The 24,568-nt window shown below is 41.9% G+C and overlaps 1 protein-coding gene across 2 annotated transcripts in view; it reads right to left on the bottom strand.

Moving 5' to 3' along the window:
* Positions 1-775: 775 nt before the first annotated feature.
* The window catches only part of CLUL1 (clusterin like 1), a 42,450-nt gene continuing 18,657 nt past the window's right edge, over positions 776-24,568 (bottom strand). For both annotated transcript variants that reach the window (XM_075585247.1, XM_075585248.1), the window contains 5 exons: positions 17,099-17,269; positions 15,445-15,886; positions 11,285-11,413; positions 9,699-9,913; positions 776-7,064 (listed from right to left, as the gene is read on the bottom strand). In XM_075585247.1, coding sequence (XP_075441362.1) covers positions 6,888-7,064; positions 9,699-9,913; positions 11,285-11,413; positions 15,445-15,886; positions 17,099-17,269 — 1,134 coding nt within the window. In that variant the 3' untranslated portion in view covers positions 776-6,887. The remainder of the gene's footprint in view (positions 7,065-9,698; positions 9,914-11,284; positions 11,414-15,444; positions 15,887-17,098; positions 17,270-24,568) is intronic.

Below are 24,568 nucleotides of genomic sequence, written 5' to 3'. Positions count from 1 at the left end.
TTTATATGATTGCCACGTGTATTACTACCGTGAAGCGCTATGTACATTAATGGTGCTATATAAAGACATACATACATACATAGAACTGTCCACCAGCCCCAATACTGCACCACTGCTGCCTTGCTGCCACTGCTATTTACACATTGTCTCCTTGTCCCCACACTGACTTTCCACCTCATCACAATAACAGTTCAAGCAGTAGAGTGCTCTTGCCGCTGCCCCAAGCTCTTGCCGCTGCCCCAAGTTTTCCAACAAGCTAACAGTTTCAAACATGCTCACAGTAAGGGGGCTCTAAAGAAGCTCTTCACCTTTTTAAACTCTATTTGATAGTGGTGGCACTGGTGGCTATAGCAAGTTGGTAACTGGTATGATTGGTGATGGTGTGGCACTAGAGTCAACACCAGACCCAAACCTATTAATGGTACACGTGGTGGCAATGGTAACACTGGCCTATTTTATTAGGACTATAGTACGGCTGCACCTGCTAGTGCCAGTAAAAACTACTAGTAGTACCACTATGTGTTATAATGTCATTTAGGAGTCAGGATTAACCCTGGATATTCTTCTCCACACAATCAGAACTTTTTGCTTCCTTTCCTCCTTTCTTATTCTTCATCTCTTCCTTTATAAGCATGTCTCCTTATGCCTCCTTTTTTTTCTCTCTATTTTAAACAACATACAGTAAAGCTATAAAAGAAAATTTAGCTGAGGGAATGGAAAACCCCCCAAATCGAATAGAAAAGAATTGGTCTGGGCAAAAACGAATCTATATATAGAATGTTTGATAGAATATTATAATAAAACAAAGTAGGTTAACTTCAGAACGTGAAACTCTAATACAATGTTAAATAAACAGTTTCAGGTGAATACAATAAAGTTACACATTCACACATATGCCCTTTACACATAATAAAAAGAACACACATCAGTCATGCATCTGCTGTAATGTAAGTTTAGAACAAACCTAATTATTTCTTTATTTTTAAACTTTACAGTGTAATCATTCATACAATTTCAAATAATGGGAACTACATACACAATAAAAAGCATCAAGCAGGCACGTAAACACTGGGGAAAGGGCCCTAAAGATATTACAAACCTGTACTATGCAGAAATAACTGTAGACATTTATTGCAAAGTTTTAATCCTGTTGCAAGTGAGAAATGTGAATAGCAGACGGACAGTAAGTGAAGTAGAGGATGCTGGCACACCCCAGGAGTCATGCTCCTCACCCGACTTCACAAACACAACAGATAATTGCAACCACACACCAGATATATGCACCTAGGACACATACACCAGATACAGTATATGCTGTAAAGTTTACAGTGTAAACACACACACACTTACTAGGTACATACACCACACACACACACACACACCAGGTGCATGAACCACATACCAGAAATATGCACCATGCACACACATACAGATGTAGCACTGTTAATGTTGGCACGTTATGCAATAGTAGTTCTATTGAAACAATGGTTAATGGGATAACACGTTATTTAATGCGTTATTTTGTGTGGTAATGGGGTAATAATGTCTGCTATATCTGTACACCAAATACATACACTATGCACACACATATACCAGATGCATGCACTATACACATACACATCAAATACATCCACAATACATAAACATACAATATACAGATGTAGCAGACATTATTGTGCACAACATAACGCAACAAACAACATGTGTTATCCTTTACCACTGTTTTCAATAGAACTACTGTTAAATAACAAGCCAGCAAAAACACAACTCACGGCATTAATGGCTGCAAAAACATCTGTTACATCTGTACACAAACATACATATCAGATATATGCAATATACACACAAATACAAACATCAGATACATACTACCTAAACCATAACCACATCAGATAAAGGAACCATTCACACACGGGTAGATCGTCAGAAGTCTGTTAAATCTGGCCTACTAATGTGACATTACCTAAATATTTAACGGACGTTACTTTCCCCGGGTTTAAGGGGTATTCTCAAAGCTAAATACATGCAAAAATAATGGTCACTATTTGTCTCATTTGCAGTGCCTCGCGTTAGCTTAAAATAATAGCTTCAAATAATATGGCGTTAAGCATGTCTTAGCGATAGATGGCGTTACTTCTATCAGGTTCCTGAATAGTTGTTTAATTAAAGTTTAAAAAGAGAAGCCAGGAGAGCCAGGTAAATAACAATACGATAGGTATGGTTTTACACCTCCAAATCCTGTAAAAGTCCTATTCCAGGGTCTGGATGTGAGTAACGTCACCTTTTGCTAACGTTATGTTAAATCTGTGCGTTAACTGTAACAGAGCTCTGAGGATATGCGTTGTTAGACGGAACGCCTCTTCTGCATATCATTAGCTTGAATGTTCATTATAATAACGCGTGGGCTCGTTATGGCTGAAAACAGCACTTAACGCACCATCACAGAGCTTTGAAGATCCCTGCTAACACTTAACAATACATTAACTGAAGTTAACATATAGTTAAGTAATTAACGGTCTTCTGGGGATCTTCCCACTGATGCATTGACCACACACACACCAGATGCATGCACCATACTTATACATCAGATCCATGCAACTTCCACACCCATCAATACATCAACCATACTGTACATAAACACAGACACACACTCAGGGCTGCCGACAGGGGGAGAGAACTAGGACAAGTGTCGTGGTTCCAACTTCTTTGCCCGGCTCTCCCCCAGCTGCGGGCCTCCCTCCCTGACTGTTACTGAGCTTCTGATTCTGTAGCGTGGCGGACCCTGAGCCCAGTTTACTTCCGGCGCGCACTGGCATGAGAGAGAGAGGCTCGGCGTGGGACAGTCAGTGAGGGAGGCCTGAAGCTGGGGAGAGCCGGGCCCGGCGGCAATGAGAGGACTGGCACGCAGGTAGAGTCGTTGGGGGAGAGCTGGGGCAGCAGAGGCAGGAGTCCATCCCCAAGGTACAGTAGGTAAATTTGTATTTATTTGGTGCGTTTTTTAATATATGTATTTGAGGGGGGGGGGGTGGTTTTGTTCAATGTATTTGGGGCTGGGTAGGGTTTTTTTTTATATATGTATTTGGGGCTGTGTGTTTTTTTTATATGTATGTAATGGTGCTTCCCCCACCCTCTGGAAGATTCTGCCATTACTGGTCGTGTGGTGCATGATACCTGCTGGTAACAGGAGGGCTGAGCTGTCCGCCGATGGTAGTAGGGACACAGGATCAGGTTTCTGGGGTACATTACCCACATGGTTCTCCACCAGTGCAGCGCCTCCATCTGCTTTAGGCGCCAGATAGGTGATAGATCACACACTAGGCGGGAGTATAATAACAGGAATGGTTTATTCTCTTGGTCTGTGCAGTACAGGAACACGGCAGGTTGCCCACTGCAGTCTCTGGGATGGTCAACTTGAGGATGGTCCCTGGATTACCACTAAAGGTCAGGGCCCCGCAGCTGTCCTGGCTCTTCCCTGGCCCTCTAGCAAGACCAGAGGTATAATGTATCACTCACTCTCCCCCAGGGGGAAGAGAAACAGGGGAGGCCAAGCTCCAGGCAATCCTGTGTGATCCCTGCCTAGTGGAGAGGCACTACTAAATTTGGGGCGGCACTGCCCTTAAGTACACCTGGGAGGAGGGCACCGGGTATGTCCCATGATTGGTCATGCTCAGGCCTGATGTCACCGCCTCCCACTGTCACTCCAGTGCAGCATCAAGGAAGGGGAAAACCCCATGTTGACTACTGGCAGCCTGATTCTAGCAGGGCTTACTGCCAGGAGTAGGGCAGGTTAGTAGCCAAAGGTGGCATGGCAACATGTATTTGGCCCTGGGTGTTTAAAAAAAAATGTATTTGGGACTGGGTGTTTTTTTTATATATGTATTTGGGTCTGGGTGTTTTTCTTTATATATGTATTTGAGACTGGGTGTGATTTTTTATATGTATTTGGGGCTGAGTGGGGGTATTTGTATGTATTTGGGGGGTGGGGGACTTTTGGTATATATTTGGGGCTGGGGGTTTCTTTTTTGTATGTATTTTGGGGGTGGGGGGTTTGGGTATGTATTCAAGGGTGTTTTCTGGGGGCTATGTATTTGGAGGGTTGTGTTTTTTTTGTATGCATTTGCTGGTAGTTTTTTTTGTATGTATGTGGTGGGAGGGTGGGGTTGTATATATTTTTTGGGGAGGTATGTTTTTGTATGTATTTGGGGAGTGGGAAGCTTTTTGTATTTGGGGGGCTGTTTATTTAAAATATGTATTTATGTATTTTGTGGGGGGGGGTTGTGTATAAGGGGAGGGAATGAGTGTGGGGTGGGAGGAGGGAATGAGTGTGAGGAGGGGGGTTGAGTGAGATAATTGATGGAGGGGGTGAGAGTGAGAGGAGAGAAGGGGTGAGTGAGGAAGAGTGGGACGGAGACAGAGGGGCGAGAAATACATGAGAAAAGGGGAGGTGGAATAGAGGGGGCTTGCGAGGTGTTAAATGGGGGGCTTGCAAGATCGCTCACACGGGGGGTGGAGGGAGGCCTGGTCGTAACTGTAGTCCTGGGCCCTGGGAAATCTGTCCGCGGCCCTGCACACATTAGTACTTACATAACACTTATACTGACCAACCAACATAAACATTTACTGGTCTGGAGCAGGGAGGCCAGTCAAGGAAAGCTCTGATGTGCCCCCACATGGCTGTAACCCCACACTGCAGCAGCAGCCCATCCTCAGGGTCACTGACCTCCCAGCAGCAACCAGACCAACATATAAAAATCATTTGCCTCTCTTCCTCCCAAGCCATCCCACCCCTACAATGAAGATGCATTCAGACAGCCAGAGATAAGTAAAGCAGAAAGTAAAAAGCTTTAAAAAGAGAACAAGAGACTATGGGCATCATGGTAGGAGAAGTTTGTAGTTAACACACTATTAAATCAGGAGTAGACAATTCCAGTCATCAAGAGCTACCAACAGGTCAGGTTTTCAGGATATCCCTGCTTCAGCACGGGTGATGTTGTCTTTGATAGAGCCAGTGATTGAGCCACCTATGCTTAAGCAGAAACATCCTGAAAACCTGACCTGTTGGTAGCTCTTGAGGACTGGAGTTGGCTACCCATGATTTAATGTATAGCGATTTCAGAAGAGGAGACGCATGATGCAGGTGATAATGAGAACGATATACAGTATGCAGTATGTTAATAGATTGCAAGGGACAAAGCTGGGAGGCAGGAAGATCCTTTAGAAAAAGGTTACGGGAGATTAAAAGATCAAGAGCAATTGCTTACACAACAGGCTCACCTAATAATATCATGATCTAATATATATACACCCAATGCACATAGGGATAGTTATTCTGAACTAAAACACAAAAGGAGGAAATCATAAGATCTCAATATATCCAATCACCATGGTTCAGTGATACATAGCCAATCATCTGGTGCTCCAAGCACCAGTGTCAATGCGCAATAGTAGATTTACGGGGATTGATGTTAAACAATGATGGCTTTTCTCCCTTTTTGGGGTTTTTAGTTTATGTATGGTTATTCCCCCGTAAATCTACTATTGCTCATTGACACTGGTGCGTGGAGCACCAGATGATTGGCTATGTATCACTGAACCATGTGATTGGATACATTTAGGAAATGCTCTTGGCACGAAGGTATAAAGGACACCCACGCTGTCTTAGTGTACGTCTCCTAACTTGAGAAAGCGTGAGTCCCGAATGCGAAACGTACGTCGGGCATGACATAATTGCGTTGATGTCTTGGAGGATACGGGTGGAATCGTTCCTGGTCTCTGGTGACTGGTTGTATAGTGCTGTCCTGTGCTTTGAGCTATGTATTTTAAGCAGCTGAGTTATCGTGGCAATGCATTTAGCTGTATATGGTTAGCGGGTGATTCACGCTAATGATTTGTGAGTGTACCATCTACTCAGGCTACCAGAAGCGTGCTGTTTTTTTCACTGAGGGTCTGGATACTAAGCGCTACATATTGTCTTAACAGCCTTTATATGTATCAAGTTGATATCATTATACATTGTACTTTGTACTTGGCTATTACAAATTTGGTGTTGTTGCTGCTACACTGTGCGTCTTGATACTAAGTGCTACATGTTGACCCACAAGCTTTTTGCTTTTGCATGTATCCAACTGATACTAATAAATGTGTGACATAGGCATAGCACTGTTATTATTGATTACAACCTGGGAATGTGCTATATCTGGTGCTATGTACATCAATATGGTTATGTTAATGGATAGATAATAATTCATTATCCACATCCCTACATGTTTAAGAGCTGGGCATAATACTGCCAATATATGTAACTAATATTCAAGTGTTGCATTTGATATATGTGGTGATTTAGCGAGCTATATACCTGCTACTCACTCAGATACACCCAGCTATATTGGAGATCTACACTCACATGTCTCTAATTATATACAGGACGATTGTTGGGAGCATTTACTATTGTACTGAAATTAGCAATCTAGCTGATTGAGTCTGGGAGTATTTAACCCGTATATAGTATGAAAGTCTTTTGAGTGCAGTAAATAGGGATCATTGGGAGATCTTATGATTTCCTCCTTTTGTATTTAAGATCAAGAGCAATGCATTACTTGCCACTTTAATGTGACTGCACTGTTAAACTCACTAATGCAACCATGTTCATGTGTCCACTAATGTGATACATGTAAATGACCTTCTCATAAGCATATGCAGTGCCTGATGACTCCTCATCAGATCCATTGTTGTATGAAATCAGTACACCTCAACTAGTCCGTGAAACATGTGTGTACGTTTGTGTAATCAGAATGTGAAACATGGAGTACATTTGATGAAAATCGAGCAATGCTGGGAGCTTTTGAAAGGCTTCATTACATGACAACCTGTGTTAAGGGGTATGGTACTTAAAAGTTCTTTTTGTAAAGTTGTAATGCTTTATCAGCTACATATTGTATGAATTCTGGGCTCTCTAAATCTAAATGACCAGGGACTCTCACAGTAAAAGTGGGAGAAGTCAATATATTCACTTCTACGACAGTTTCATTGAAAGTAGAAAATTCACTGTTTCGATTGATAGACACCTGGAAAACAAAGCAAAGAAATGAAAGTTAATACAATATTAAAGTAGCATTTCCTGAAATTGTATTTTTTAATATGACTGTAGGTATGAAGCAGGGTCTCCTAGAGCCAATAATGTCCACTCCCGTGACCCCCTGTTTGCTGAGATACATACCAGAGAAGCTCATGCCAATTACTTCCTGGTTAAATGTCCCGAGGCATGCAGGCTAATAGGAAGCCATGATGGATGAGGTGGCGTGCCTAGCCATGGCTGCTACTGCCATGAGCTACAGAGAAAGTATCAAGGGAAGTAGGGGGTCCCGGGAGATGAAATTAACAGGGTGCCGCTCTGGAGACCACCTGCTTCATACCTATATATTTTTTTTAATGCCCTAGGAGGAAACACCTTTAACCAACAGGATTCTGGAGTATGATGCAATGCAGGTTAGTGCTAAATACTCCCACTTTTCTGAATCTTTTTTTCTGTCTTGGTTTCCTAAAAACATTCTAGAGCTTCCGCTCAATTATTACTATTGCTGTTCTCCAATGTTTACATTAAGGCCCATAGTTACAAAGTGGTGCAATGCCATACGTCAGGGGTCTCCAAAATCAGTCTTCAAGAGCCGCCAACAGGCTGGCTTTTATGGATATCCCTGTTTCAGCACAGGTGGCTCAATCAGTGACTCAGTCTTTCACTGAGCCACCTGTGCTGAAACAGGGATATCCATAAAAGCCGGCCTGTTGGCGGCTCTTGAGGACTGAGTTTGGAGACCCCTGCCATAGGTCACTTTCATAGCAGCAGAAGACACCTTCCTGGTCCATTCAACATAATGCGCTGTAAAATGTATGCTAGTGATGGGAAGTGTCTTATGGCTTAGAAATGCAAATGAGAAAAGTATAATGCTCCCGTTAGTTGTTACTCTCGGTCAGTGAATAGCAGTGGAGGGAATTTTACAACATAACATTGTCAGCCTGTGAAACATTGAAGTTCAATGTTAAAAAGTACTACAAAAGACTATTCACAGTCCCATGGTTCAACAAGCAATCCGGTCATTCCTCTTTCTTTTAGGCTGTGCTTATAGTGCTGGCTACGGCGACTGCAACGTCGCGCTGCACCGGAGCAAGTACATGCAGTCCGTCAAGGGTGCCCATAGTGGGCGCAACCGCAACGGCGCTGCAGAGTGACGGAGCGGTCGTGATCGGCGGTAGTCAAATAAGTTTGACTTTTTCGGAGATCGCCACGTGACATCAGCGGCACGTGAGCGGTTCAGCCAATGAGGGCGGACCACTCACGGCCACGCCTCTGCCACGCCCCCCCCCAGTCTCTCTCTCTTGTCTCCTGCACCATAGGGCAGGAATCGCAATTACAACGGCGACGGCTGACGCCGTGTAGGTAATTGTCATGACAACACGGCACCATGTGACGCCACGCAGCCATATTCGAGAAGAGTTGCAGGGGAAAGATGCCGGGAGACACCGCTGAAGGTAAGCGCAGCATTTAAAAAAATAATTCTCTGCGTTGGCCTTCAGTAGAAGGTGGTAACCCTGCCCCATGATGGTGTAACTTTCCTTTAAGGCAGCAATCCCCACCGCCACAAAACATAAAATCAGGTTATGTTGTGGTATTCTATTTTTAACTTGTACTGTATTTCTTTTGTAATCGTCATTCTTTGCTCAGTTTGCGCCTGTTTATTTCTCCTTGACATCCGCTGTTTCCATGAAAACTCTGTTGCCTTTGTAATTGTGAATGGCAGCAGGCATTTTAACCTTCCAGGGAGGCACATTTTTATCAAAGGATATCTCCAGAATTGGAGATGCTCAGGTTGTGGGAGGAGCGAGAAGGAATCCGAACTCAAAGCTCCGGCGACCCACTTAACGGGAAGTTAATGTCACGTTAATAGTAACACTGTTTTATCCAAGGAAAATACTGAAACGTTAAGTCACGTTTTCTCACGTTAAAGAACATAGCAATAGCTATGACGGACGTTAGTGAAAATGATATGCAAAATTAGGTACTAGCATAGCATCACCACTAGAGATCGGCGGAACAGATCAGATTCGTTCCCCTGAATTTCCCTGATATTTTAGGACAAATCCGTCCCCGTCCCCCACCAAAAACTGCCCACGGATTAGGCATAAGAAATTGTTAATAATACAGATTTACTCCAAAATCCTTTTTTTTTATTTTTTTTTAAAAATGATTATTTTAGATAGGGTTGAAGGAAGGGGTTTCCGGAGTAGACCCCCGCTAATTTTAGCTCCCCGCGATACAGACGTCCAGAGAGGGTGCCGGTATCTTTCTTCAGTTTAAATCTCCTGGTCATGTGGGCAATAGGAAGCCGTGACAGGGACATTTAAACTGCAGAGAGAAACACACCTCCGTCAGGGCTGCTGGTATCTCAGGAAGCATGGGGTCCTGAAGCTGAAATTAACAGGGTTCAGCTCCTGGAACCCGCTGCTACAAACCTATTTAAAAAAAAATGTTTTATATTTTTTCACATAGTCCAGGATGGCATTAGCCCTGTCTTTCCTATGTATACAATGACCAAATACATAGGCAAGACAAGCTAAAACATCCTGAAAGAGATTAAATTGTTAACTACAATTCAAATACTGTGGCACTATAATTGTACGTAATTATATTCGTTTGCTTTTACCTTTTCTATACTGAACATGTTATTTGATCCTAAGGTAATATTGGTGATCCCAGCCACCCATCCAAATCGCTCTTTCATTTTGCTCATCAAGTTGGAGGTGTCTTCAGCATGACGGTGAACAATTAGTAGGAGATCCTCATACTGCTGTTCAGACAAATTGACCAGTTTGAAGGCTTCTCCAGACTTTCCGTGCAGCTCTAGCACATCAGGGCAGTCTTGTTGGCATCAGCAGGCAAGCACAACCAAACAAGACAAAAAAAAAGATACATATTAATTGATAGCAAATAAGGTTTTTGTTTGTTCATCTATTCCTCGCGCTTATTATAAACCCTTCTATCTCCTTTACTTTCCAGCATATATTTCCTACTCCTTATTTTCTTATGTATCACTATATCTATTTTGAGTGGGTTTTAAACCCTTTACTGTACGAGTTTCCATCACTTCTCCTGCATGCGCTGTACCTACGCATTCAACATATTCCTCTGATAAATACATATTTTGTCACATTTCCCATTTTCCCCCTCCTTCCAGCTTCAGTAGAGAACAACTGATTATTTAAGCTTCTCAGTCCGCGAAATTCTTTCCCTACATTCGTTATTTAGATCTCTCTGGTACTTAAGTTTTTACATCATATTCTCCTCCACCCTCCTTGTATACAGGTGAAGTCCTAAGCATTTCCTCTCATTGTCTTTGATGAAAGTAGTTATTGGTAACATATTTCATTGCTTCATTACTAGAAGTGCAGAAGTATATGGAAGATATGCAATTCAGAAGGAACAGAATGACAGGAAGAATAGAAATAGGATAATGTCAATCTAACATGTATATACTATAACATGTATATCTGCCCAGGATATAGCAAGGCTCTGGTATGCTTCTGCTTTGCAAGAAAAGCCAGTTTGTGTATCTGATTACAGGCATACCCCGCATTAACGTACGCTATGGGACCGGAGCGTGTATGTAAAGCGAAAATGTACTTATAGTGAAGCACTACCTTTTCCCACTTATCGATGGATGTACTGTACTGCAATCGTTATATACGTGCATAACTGATGTAAATAACGCATTTGTAACAGGCTCTATAGTCTCCCTGCTTGCGCACAGCTTCCGTACATGTAGGGAGCCGGTATTGCTGTTCAGGACGTGCTGACAGGCGCATGCGCGAGCTGCCGTTTGCCTATTGGGCGATATGTACTTACTCGCGAGTGTACTTAAAGTGAGTGTCCTTAAACCGGGGTATGCCTGTATAGAAGAAAATGTTATAATCATCTTTTTTGTAAGAAGAAATGAGCTCGCTCTCTTGGTTATCATGTCATGGTATGTTGTGATTGTGTGATTGACACAATGCACGTATTACTATAGAAATATTTTCTTGTGATATAATGGCACAGTGCATATCTGCTTTGTGCTACAATTGTACCTGTGGCTGTCGGCAGTACCAGTAGTATTTTTGGTGTTGTATTTTCTGAGATAATTTTGTGGTCCTCTCTATTTCTTGTACAGGACTTAAGCGAGAGTTTGTCCTCTTATGAACAATAGGTTATTTACACTGACATATTTCATCTGTGTGCAGTATTTGACTGTACCTTTCATCAAAGTGTCATAGCACAGCTGACATCTCTCCTTAAACTGCAAACAGCCTGAGGAATTCTGCAGTTCCTTACATGGCATACTGTTAGGTTTGGGCATAACTCCTCCAAAAGGACTTACAGATCCTGCAACATACATGCATAGTGTCAGAACTACAGGCTTAACATACAGAGCAATACACATGCATTTTATGCATCATATTTTAGTAACTACAGTATAAAAGGAGACTGCAAACTACTGTTGATCACTTCAAAAATAAGAAATCACAATGCATTTAAGTTCAAAATAATGTCTCTGATTCAATCTTTTCTTTTCCTCTTGCGTTGGATCTGTCCTCTTGATATCTCATGGATGGAAGTTTTAGAAAATAAGGTAAAATAAAACCAGATTATGAACTACTGTGACTTTTCTGTCTGTCAACAAAGTAAAAACTGGAGAGCCGGTCCAAAGTTAAATTACAGGTAATAAACAGCAGTGGCTTTACACACCACAAAGAATGAGCTGGAGTGGAGAATTGGCTACTAGAAGCAGTTGCATTCAGTATACTGTACTGAGGATTTTTACAAACACGAATGGGAAAGGAGAAATGTTTTAATCACTATATGTTCACAAAACTTATTAAAAGTAAACAACCAAATGTTTTACATTTTGAGGCTACGGTATGTTGCTGTCCTTTTCTATATTGACTGTACCTATACCAGCACTGGTGGAGATTTGGGAGGAGGCAATCTCTGCATAGCATTTATCATTGTGAGGAAAAGCTAGAGTGCCACAGTTTGCTATTCTAAGCTGTAATTTAAGGTTCCACTAAAAGGTGGAAATCAAGGCTTTGCAAAAACTTCTGCAGGTTGGAATTTCAACATGGAATCATTTGTAATTGTAACATGTAATTATATTTTTTACATTTAGTGGGATATTTTAAATTGCTCCCATCATTAGTATATATTTTGTACATACAAATATATGTATGTTTTGCATAATTTTCTGTACATAATTGGCAATATTTTCCTTATACAAAAGCTTTGTAAATATTTCTACATAAGTAATACAAAATCACTGTTATAATGTAAGCAAATTACATCTGTTTTATTTACAACGTGCACGGTTTTAGCTGTTCACCCACAATATTTAGGAAATATGAGGTGTAGACTTCATTCCAGGCTAGAGTTTTGGATATAGTTCATGGTTTGTACAGTATATGCACAATCATTTCAATGCAAACTGCACTGGTGGCAAAGGGATTAAAAAAAAGTGATAACTCATACAGTTTGGCCTGTATTTTTCCTCTCTGTGGATTTCTAACTATCAACTGCTTGAGTCAGAGACATGACAAGTTTACCAGAGACAAATGTCTGTATCTACAATGATTACTCTCCTGAGAGTCAGTTCAAGATAAAGTTCACTGCTTAAGATAGGGCACACGAGTCTGGTTATGCAGTGAAAACACTGAAGTCAGGGAGAGCCAAACAAAAGAGCTAATGCAGACACTGGGAGCTTATTTTTCAAAGTCTCCCGGCTGTAAAATTGATGCCAAAAACAGCAATAGATTGAGCATAGAAGATAATCCAGTTTAAACATTGACTTTTTTTTTCTTTAATAGATTCTGGTGCCCCCGTATTGTAACTGTTTAGCATCTGCCCGACATGCAAATGATACCCATTGTGGTAATATAAATCAGTTTCTCAAAGAAAGGTTTTCGTACTTGAGTGGAGATTACATTAAAATATTACCAGAGGATCTCAAAGTACAATTTAGCCACAACTTGCAAAAAGCCACACAGTTTAGTTATGTGACCTCCTAGCACACTTTGTTATGGTGGGTTCTATTCATTCATATAACAATCCATTTAATAGGGAAAAGTAACTACAACTTCAAGAGCTGGCCTTAGTGAACATCAGTAACTGAGTTCATGTACATGTAGCACAGTTTTCCCCACCCTATGGGAGATGTGGTGGCTACTGAGTGTGTGTGGTGTTTTACCTGTGGCTCAGAGGAGGTCTGAACCTCCGCTGCTGGGAGCCTGGGGTGGAGCTGATCTGTCTGGTGACAGCGCCTCCACCTGTGCGGGATCCTAACTGTCGGATAACCCCGTCACAGGACTCAATACAAGAATACACACAATGGTATAGATAACAGGTTTACTAACATGCAATGGGCAATACAATAACTATAGAACGTGGCCTCGCACTGCCGTACCCACACACCACACCCTTTGTGCAACACCCTATCCACATCCTGGTGGGGTTTTCCCCAAAATACTGAGGTGCCCTGGGCACTCAACCTCCCAGTGTCCACAGAAGTCAACCCACCCAATGTATGTGTGACATCGCTGCCCACAACCAGTGTTAGAGTTGGTGCACATGTAGATGGAGGTGTGATACCTGCTGGGTGCTCCAACACCCGGTAGCGCCGACAGAATGGTGACAGGGATCCGCTGATCCAGCAATGTGGGCCGCGATGGCGTCCACCTCCACATGGGGTGGTATCCAGCTGGAGGGTCCCACCATAAGAGAATCTGTATGCAGTGGTGGTCTGGTCCCAGATCACAGGCCGCATCTGCTGCGCAGCATTCTCTGCTGTGTCCCTGACACTAGGAATGCTACTGAGCCGTGTCCCTATCTATGGGGCCGGTCCCTGTAGCAGCCACAATCTACAGGGGAGTCAGGGCCCAATAGGGGTCTCTGGCCTAGTGCAGGGGCCTACAGACACCCTGCACACGCACCCATACCCTCTGATGTCCCAGCTCCGACTGGCGTGGCTCGCAGCGCGCCAAATGTATCAATCTTGTGGCAGGAGCAATGCTGCAGCCCTATTGGCTTTATTTCCCCATCTGATCTTCAGACCCATGGCCTTCTGGGGGCTGTAGTCCCCGCGGAGCACCTTCCCCAAGATGGCCTCTGTACATTGCACATGTGTGCACCTGTAATGGCGGTCGCAACTCCCGACACCTTTCTGCGCTTGCGCAACTGTACTGCGCATGCGCACGCACTATCAAGATGGTGACGTCCTGCAAAGGGAGCCACTGCGGATCTCCGGCAGTCGCCCCTGCACAACTTCCCTACCTACGGCGGTCTGACTGCAACCTCTGGCGGCACCCGCACCACCCGCGGAGGTAAGGGGGGCCAAGGGGGAGCACAGCAGGAGACCTGGCCACATACACATTTGGATAAATCAGCACAGTAAATGTACCACTTGATTTATTAAAGCTCAAACTTAGCACATTTGTAATAGATTGCCATGGTTTGCAAATGTTTTATGCAGATGAGGATACAGTAGTGTTGTATTGGTCAGTAGGTACCATGTCATTCTTTAAGGCAGTGGTTCTCAACCTTTTTTGAGCAGGGGTACCCCTGAAGGATTTTAAAATCTCGGGACACCCCTACTAATCAGACCTCACTCATCCCCTTTTTGTTCACATGAGTACACCCACCACACTCACTCACTCACTCACTTCTTACACACTCACACATCATTCGTACCCTTTTATTCAACACACACATTTATCCCCCCTCTCACACATCACTCACCCCCTTTTTCAATCTTACACTCCACATTCACCCGCCCTACTCTTACTTACACCACACAACTTCCCCCTCTCACACAAAGCCATCAACTTCTCCTCCCCTCAGAAAGCCCTCACTCCTCCCCTCTTCCCTCACACCTAAAACATGTCAGCTGCTTCGGGTGTGCATCCCACAGTGTCTGGAGATGGATAGGCTCCTTTCTCTCCTGTTTCCTGGACACAATGATTGCAGCCGCTACATCTTCAGGGAGTGCGGGTGCGCCTGTTGAGCAACGACCAGTGTGTTTGTACCTGGGACCGCAACACCCTTAGCAGAGTACTGCGGCACCCCGGTTGAGAAACACTGCTTTAACACATACTGTTGGTAGGTGGTTTGCTCTCCAGAGCAGCCTTTTAAAGCCAAACTGCTCTGGCTGCCCATATTTGTGCACGGAAATGCTGCACTTTTATTCTTTATTCATGTATTGTGAGACCATTTGTCTGAATCAAATGTAAGAAATGTGTTAACGAGATTTTTGATAGTGGATGCTCACAAAAGGTATCTTTATCAGGCCACAGGCATTACCCCTATCTGTCAGATGCAGCCCTTTATATTTAAAAGAATATACAGTATCAACAGGACGCTTACTGTACCTTTCAGTGGTGCAGAATAACCTTTGGAATGGTCACTGTGATCCTTGAACAATGTGGAGACAGCTGCACTAACACCTTCAAAAACAGCTTGGCCAAAGTCACACAGAGACTGAACCCAGCCTGACAAATCCCAGTGATCAAGAAAGTTGTAATTTCTCACAGGACCATTGTCAAGCACAGTGATGGAAGTATCAGGACCTGGAAGGTTCACATCAGACATAAAATACCTCTGAAATGACTGATCAAACTCCTGGTGGATATTTTTGAAAAACCCAATGCTTTGATTAAACAAGGAGCTGACTTCAGAAACCAGTTGGCTGAATGAGTTCTCCTCTTGGATAAGCTGGACAGCCTCTTTGTCATAGCTTTCAATTAGGTTTTTCTCTTCACCATTTGGGAAAATAAGACTTGATGGAGACCACTCTTTAAAGAAACCTTGAACCTGCATACAGTGTTTGTACAAAAAAGATTATATGATGATGAACAATACTATAAATGCATAACATTTGTGCAATTACATTTTATTTAATTCAGGAACAGAGTTTTCAAACCGATTTGCTGTAAGACTTGGTATTGCAACAACTTGGATTTTTAAAGTTTTGTTAATTTTAGTAGAGGTCACAATGTCTTTCTAAACAACCCACACCCATCTTCCCTTCTATATTATTATATCCAATGGATTGATTGAAATAACAAAACAAAAAGATATGTATTGAGAATTACTGGGTGTTATATACAGTACATTGTTCAACAGTCAAGGCTTTTACGCTATAGAGATGTAATGCTCATTTCACAAGGTCAAAAATCAATCAATCCTGCAATGCAAAGTGTAGTGAAAAGTTGGACTCACTGAAGCAAAACAATAATGTATATGTTCTGTAAATTATTATACTTTATGCTTTAAAACTCTTATTTTTTTACATGTATGAGCCCAAGGCCTATGTTTAATTAGGGTCCCAGATCTTTTTACAAAGTTACAATGCAGTTTTGTATGGGACTTGGAAAAGAGCTTTTCTCTCTTACAAACAATACCATGTCCAGCACCTACAAAATCATACCATGACCAATACAATCATTTTAAAGCAGCAATGACCCCTTTACCCCCTTTTTTAATTTTCTTCTTATTTTTATTTCTTACCTAAACTGACAAGTTGTTGCTTCTGTTATAAATCTGTAAAATCCTGATTGGCCACCTTCTAACTTTGTGCTGTAGTGTGTTTAATGCTGCAGCTAATATGTAACATTATATTACGAAGTCTAGCACAATATTGTTACAGCTTTCAGAATAATAGACAGTCTGCTGTTTGGAACACAACAACAGTTATGTTTGTGATATTTTGTTCCCAAAGGGCAGAGCTCAAAAAGGCGTGTGTCAGAGGCAGTTTCAAAAGAGGAAGTGGATATGACTTTCTAAATGGTTGCTGTAGCAACCAAAAGATGATCAGATCATTAAAATAAATCATTAAAAAAGGAGTTTAAAAAAAAATATGTAGACATTAGTTAATAATACCGAACCGATTAATTAAAAAAAAACCATAGGATTTTTCCCGTTTTGCTGCTTTAATCCTTTTTGCTGCCAGAGGAGCTGGCAACACATTGCAGATCCCTTTTGGAAATCAAACGTTGTGTCAAGTGTAGTATTTTTTATTCTTACCTTACTAGCAAACGACTGAAAACCCTGGGAACAATTGGTTGTATAAAAATTCATGCAGGAACTTTCCAGGCAAACTTTGCACTCATCCCAAGCGTTTGTCAGCAGCTCTTTACATTGGGCTCCTGCTTCACCCAGCCTTTCATTAATATCCTCTAGAAGCCTGACAGCTTCCTGTTTAAACAGGAAAATGTGTTTTATTAGGTATCATAGAATCCTGGCATCATCAGAATTGTACTCGGAAAGAACTGAATTTTGTCATTTGAATCATTTTCAACATTATTTATTTTGTTAGAGTCCCAAAATAATCCACAATTGATGCAAACTAAAAATTAAAAGTAATATGACCAAGCATTTGAAAAGATACGTTGGCCCAGATACATCAAACTCCGTTAAAAGGGAGTTAATAACGCACCCTGTAAGATTGTTTTTTTGTCTTATTACTGCAATTTTAAAATGGTATACATCAAGATTGCGGTAATAATACCGGGTGTAATATTTTACCCTGAATCGCAATGCAGGAATTAACACGACGTTAAAAATGCGTTAATTACTGCATCACGATTGCAATACTATTACAGTATTTATATTGTAGGCTTCTGTAATCTAATATTACAGAACCCAATAGTTGAAATAACATTAACCACTTTGATGCCTGTGGTTACCAAGGTATAGCATGGGAAACAAAGGAGCTAATACAAATTTAAAAATACACCGTACCCCCTTGGCTTCAACAATTCCCATGAAATGCTTTACTAACCGCTAAGGTAACCAAGGGTTTAACCCCTAAAACCTGCCCCTCCCCAGGAGGCCTAACCCACTATCCCAACCCAATACCCATCACCCACTTCCCGTGCCCCTACTCCTCCCCAACAAACCTAAAACCCACCCTATATACAATGGCCAATTGCGCCTAATCAGGTTTTTGCCCATTCCAAAAAAAATAAAAAATTATAATTTTACAGGTAGCCAGTGCAGAGAACGGAGAACAGGTTTCATGTGGCAAGAACGGGCCTGGTTAGTTAACAACCTGGCTGCAGCATTCTGCACCAGATGCAGGAGGGCATATCTGTTTCGGAAAGAGCCAGGTAGAGTGCATTGCAGTAATTCAGACATGAGGACACAAAGATCCTAGGAGGATCAAGTGCTTAATCCTGCTATGTTCCATAAGTGAATGAATGAAGATTTGATCACGGCTGACACCTGATCTTTAAGGGTCAAGTCACAGTCAAGGACAACACCAATATTCTGCACACGGACAGAGTTTAGCAACTGGGAACCCCCAAACCTAAGGCCAGTTGGTTGAGCTAGCTGCAGTCTTGTGTCTTCCGATGGTGAGCATCCACCAACAGCACTTTTGTCTTATCAGGATTCAACCTCAACTAACTGGCGCTCATCCACTCTGGGAGCTCAGATAAACATCTATTGATGACTGATAATGAGTCCTTAGTACCTGGTACAAAGGATAAATAGTGTTGAGCGTCATCTGCATAGCAGTAATAACCCCGACCATGTCGTCTCATGTCACTGTAACAGGGACTTATCCCTGTTTAAGTAAAACTGCCTATAAATAGTTTGAGGAATTCAGCAGGGAGCTGGTTAATTGCAGCCAGTCAATTATCCAGGCTCCACCTGGCTAATCAGAGTTCTAGAAAAGCCTCCTGTGGGAAACTGCCAAGAGAGATTCCTTAGCACACACCTGTGCTGACACAGGACAGAGATTCCTTAGCATAAGTGTGCTGACACAACACACCTTAGCAAACAACTGTGCTGACAAAGGAGAACAAAGACAGGATTGCCACAAACAGAGAGACAGCCCTCTCTACATGTAACCAGCCCTCCAAACCTGTAGAGGAATTAAGGCTTGCGTTACAGTATCCATAAGGGATTGCTTAGTCTCTCTTGGGGTGGCGATCCACAAACACAAGTAAGAACTTTTATATTTTCATGGCAGATGTTTGCATAATATTGTTTTGGACCTGGAAGTAGGTTAGCTACCCAGGGTGATAGCTAGGGACCTACTGTATAGTTAATCTCCCAAGGGGAGTAGAGTTTTATTTTATGGTTTGTTGTTTAAAGGAACCGGCTCAATAAAGCCATGTTTTAATTTCACCCAAATCAGTCTCCATTAGTGTACCTCTGATCACATCTCTTACAACACCCAGTGGCAGCATGTACCCTGCGAACAACATAGGAGATAGGATAGAACGCTGTCGCACTCCACATGACAGAGGCACTGGTGCAGAGGATAAAACTAAATTAAGATGCGCTAACACAAATTGTGATCTAAACTAAATAAACAAAATATACAAAATAGTGCTGCATGAAAAAGAACTGTTCCCAGTTCAATGTGATAGAGTGTCCAGGAAAATCAGCGCATCTCAATATAAAGGGAAGAAAAGTTTTTAAATATATGTATGTAATTGTAGTATACAATGTATTCCTGTGTGTATATACTCAGCCCATTTATCTCGATTTCTTGCCCTTCTATATACCTAATTAAAGATAATTGATTGTAGCATTAGGGAGGGATATATTAGGAGGGGACACAAGGACATGTCATACATACCCCTGAGGAAGCAAGAACTACCTGCAAAACGCATAGGGTTGCAGGGGGACCAGTTTGAGTACAACACTCCGAAACCGGAAGTGACGTGGAACGCCACCTGGAACGACGACGGAGAGTCATCGTCACCGAAAAGAGAAGGAGAAGTTCACTGGCTGGTCCCATATCAGCTGTGTATATTCTGTTTTATGTGAGTGTTACTTTGATTGTGGATAATGTTTAAACTTTTAAAAAGAAGCTCTGATTCCTTTAATCCATTTGCTGTCGGAGCGGAGGAGCAAAGAAACCTCTTAGTGTCTAGGCTCTGGCACTTTCAGTTAAGTGCATAGCTCACCAGTTTTGGTGTTTGAAAGTTATCTGTGAACGTGTGTCTCTGCATATGTTTCTTTTTTTTTCTCCTTTCTTCCTTTTATATTGAGGTGCAATGATTTTCCTGGACACTGGTTCAGAGGAGTATACTCCTGAAGATACTCTCTGTGACCTGCCAATGAGAAAAGATCTGAACCAGCTGAGAACTGTGCCATCCAGTCCTCAGAAATTCTTCAGGCACTCCATTAAGATTCTATGGTCAAATGCTGCAGACAGTTCAAGGAGGGACTAAAATCGAACAGTCACCTGTCTCTCGCCACCAGGAGATCATTAGCACACGATCCAGGGCTGTTACAGTTCTATACCATCATCTGAATCCTGACTGGAATGGGTCATAAATATAATGGGTTGATAGATGGGTTACCAGTTGGGTTGCAACCATTTTCTCAATAACTTTCCCTAGGAAAGGAAGGTTTTATACAGAACTGTAATTAGCCATACAGTCCGGGTCTAAATAAGGTTTTTTTTTTTTTTTGGAGAGGTCTGATGACTGCTTCCTTCAGCGGTTCTAGAAAGATCCCCAACTGCAAATAGCGCAGGACTATTTTGGCAAACACTGGGCCGATTACATCAACACAGCCTAAGAGAAGGTGTGTTGGAACTGGGTCCAAATCACAGGGAGTGGGACACTACCCTGGATTGTTTGCACAATGTCTTTTTCATCCAGACCGTGAAAGCTAGTCCATAAAGCCAGAGAACCTGCATTTTTATGCCTATAATCTTGACACTAATTAGACAGCACAGTCGGGATCCTAACCCGGTTAGAGGTTACTTTTTCAGAAAAGAAGAGAGCGAAATTATCACAATGGGACTGTGAAAATACTTCACCAGACTGCAAACATGCTGGTTTGCAGAGCCTCTCCACGATGTGGAAAAACTGAGCTGGTCTATTGTCCATTGCTGTGATTTCATGTGACAGAACTCTGACTTACAAGTAATTATGTACTGGTATTTCATAATGTGGTCAATCAGTTTAAGCTTCTCCTGAACCATGCAAGACTTCCGCCAGTGCTGTTCAAGACCCTTCTTCTTCAATTCCCTAATAGAACTGTCAAACAAAGGGGTGTGGTGTTGTGAGGGGCAGTCGTATACAAACAGGAGTAATCTTATCCATTGTAGCCTCCATATCTTTATTGTAGTAATGGACAAGAGGTCAAATTGGAACACAAGGTTCCCAAATCCGTGCTCGGAGTACATACAAAAACAAATTCTTGATGATGTGTATTTGATGATTTGAAACATATATTCATAAACATTTGTTATAACCATTGTGATCGGGCTCATGAATAATAGAAATAAGTCACATTTGATCCGATGTTGGAGAGGGATACAAGCTAATGGCACCCAGAAGGGGTGTCTGTGAATCCTCTGAAAACGGAGTGACCAGACCCCCTCGTTGGCCTAAGATAGCTTTCCCCTGGATCTAGACACATGAAATGGTATTAGAGTCCATAAATGATCTTTACTCACTACTTGATGATAAGATGACCCGAAGTCAGCGTGCTCTCAGCCCAAACGAAATCCAGGAAGTAGCATCCCATGGGGGAAGCATAAGAGGTTCCTCTCACAGTTACTGTGCGATACCATGTGTGCAGAGGATCCAATAAAATAATTATTTTTCAACTGCTGAGCGATCCAGCCTCCGTCATTTTTACCTCCATTGAAACGCAGTGCAAAACCTTATGCTTCCCCCATGGGATGCTACTTTCTGTAATATACAAGAGCACTGGAATCCACGCAGGCACTCAATATGTTAGAACAATGCTACTAACGTATTTTTATTTATTTAGTTATAAAAATGTTTTACCAGTATGTTTTTCAAGTATGTCCTGGGCACAGAGTTATAAAAAATACATGGTTACAATAAAAGAACAGGGTTATACAGTGAATTCACAGACATTTCATGGACAGATAAAGTAGGAAAATTGGGTACAGGGGATAAAGGGCTTGTGAGTTTCTGATAGAAATAGAGAAGCTTTAACATCAACTAACATCAGCGAACGGCAGCAAACGGCTCACGCCCTTCGGCTGTGCGCCTTTGGGGCAACGCAGATGTACGCTGGAGTGAACAAAAAGATCTTTTCTTTGTGTCCCCATGGCTCATTAACATTCCAGTTGGTGGGGTTGCCGATTCAACAAAGATCAAGCACATGTTAACCCTTAGCACGCTGGTCCTGTGCAGAGGGGAGCAGTTCTTGGGGGGGCCCCATCAGGCTGTGCACCTTTGGGGCAACGCAGATGTACGTAGCCAACAGGGTATGTAGTAGAGACGGGCACATTTTTTTTCCTGATTTGGATCGACCTCAGTTAAACTGGTTACTTTGGGCCGCCAATTTCCACGGATCACTCTCAAAAGGGCTAATCCACAATTTCGGGATTTTTTTTTTTATCACTGACAATTCACATGGCGGATTCTACAACCCGTTGGCAGCTTTTTAAGAATCCAATGCACAGATTCCGGAATGAATTGTGGCTTTGGATTCATCCGTACAGATTGAAACTGGAACAATCCCTTGATGAATTTTACACCGTGGAACGGATTTTGAATGGAAAGCTCGGGAAACAGATTTTGATAGTTTTGCCCATCTCTAGTATGTAGTGTAATGTAACATACATATTAACCTTTTTATCCCTTTGTGGTCAGATAGTCATGGAAAACCATAACTAGTTGACAACTTGAGCTGTACTAGTGGATTAATATGCACTGTAATGTTATTAAAGTAAAATGTTTTATCACCTATTTCAGGTTGGATTAGTTTATCTTGCTCATATATTGTGTGAGTGTGTGTATGTGTACAGCACATTTTCAGCAGTTACATATGTTTTAACCACTGGTTCTAAAAAGTTACGGTAAAAAAATTATATATAGAAAAAATAAAGCAGATTGGGTGGGATTGTTACTTTAAAATAGAACTTGCATGTTTTTTTTAAATTCCTCATGTTACATCTGTTCAGAGCCGGGCCACCAGAGGCACATGAAGAGAGAAACTGTTTATGCCAACTGAACCCTGCTGTGAGCAGATGTAGGGGAAACATAAAAAGTAAAGTGGATCATCAGGAAAGTATAGTTAAGTTAATGTTTTTTTGTAAAATCCCAGTGGGAATGTTCCCATCCAATGGATGTTTACTTTAAAAGCCTGCACTTGAACTGTAATCAAACTGTGATATTTTGAAGGCAGCCAACTATGTTACCTATTTAAATAGAAACGTATCCAAGAAAACCATGTTGAGAGACTCAAGACTGGTGCAGTAGAAGAATACTCATGATAGCTATGTCGGCGAATGAATAAACATTCCATTTCCTCTGACATTTAGATACAAACTGGTTAGAATTTTGCTTAGATGGTTTCATACACATTCCCTGCCTTAGTGTTCCTGTTTTTGTACACGGCATAGTCAGAACGTAAATGTAAGTCAATAATGTTTTTTTTTAATGAAATATGGATCAATAATAAGTTTTCATATGCTGCTGCTCTGTTTTTTTCTGTTTGAAACAACTGTATTGAAAAAGCAGCAAAGTGGATCCTCATGATTTGAAGGTTTATCATTTAAAGCACATTAGTGAGATGCACAGCAACTGAGAAATTGATAAAGCGACTAGGGACACTTCACCCACTTTGAGTGCCCATTTTTCGTATATACAGTACTATCAGACCATGGATCTTAAATGATGGCCATTGACATTTAATTTGCTTGTCTTAATGATTGCTCCATGCTTGGGTAAACACTCACTGGGGGATATATTTCAAAGTATCCTTGCTGCAAAACTGAGGAAAAAAATATTGCCCTAGTTTTCTCAAGGAAACATTTAAACTAATAGGATTTTCTACTTTGATGAACCTAAATCAGTCTTTTTGCACTCGTTTTTTGCAGCCGGGCGATTATGATGAATGACTTCCTCTGTATTTACCACTTCCAGTTACATTGAGAAATTCTATACCGCCATCAGCTTTTCAATGAAGAAGTACAGTATATGTTTCCAAATCATTGTAACTACTGATAGTTGTCACACAATTGATTGAGCTGTTAGATATTTGATAAAGTTAGACTCTTTGATAAAGTCCCTTTGGGGACGAAACGCGTCAGAGGATTTTCCTTGTGTGTTTTTAATTTTTTTGGCTGATATGCCATAATAAAGTTTTTGCGACGTACTTGCTTCCAGCCTGATTGATTTTGCTGTGCTCACTCCCACAACCTTTCCTTGCCATTTACACCATCCGGGAATGAATCACGCGACGGAACAGGATCCTCCCCCAACCAAACACACACCGGAGAAGGAATCAAGCACCGATAGTGTGAGTATACTAAAATCGTTCCTTTCTTTATGTGACTACTCTCTAGCCAGTGCAAGATGCCTTAAAACATTGTGGAGATTATACGGAGCCATGGGAAGACTGCGGACCCACCCAGAGAGGGACCACCGAAGAAGAACATACTACTCATCGGACAGGCCAGAGGTCTATAGCAGGCATGTCAAACATGCGGCCCGCGGGCCGCATGCGGCCCGCAACGGATATTTTTGCGGCCCCCTCACAACC

The sequence above is a fragment of the Ascaphus truei genome, chromosome 2, assembly GCF_040206685.1.
Source record: "Ascaphus truei isolate aAscTru1 chromosome 2, aAscTru1.hap1, whole genome shotgun sequence".
Classification (NCBI taxonomy): Eukaryota; Metazoa; Chordata; class Amphibia; order Anura; family Ascaphidae; genus Ascaphus; species Ascaphus truei.
Note: the sequence above shows the minus strand (reverse complement) of the source record. Positions and strands in the feature narration are given on the sequence as shown.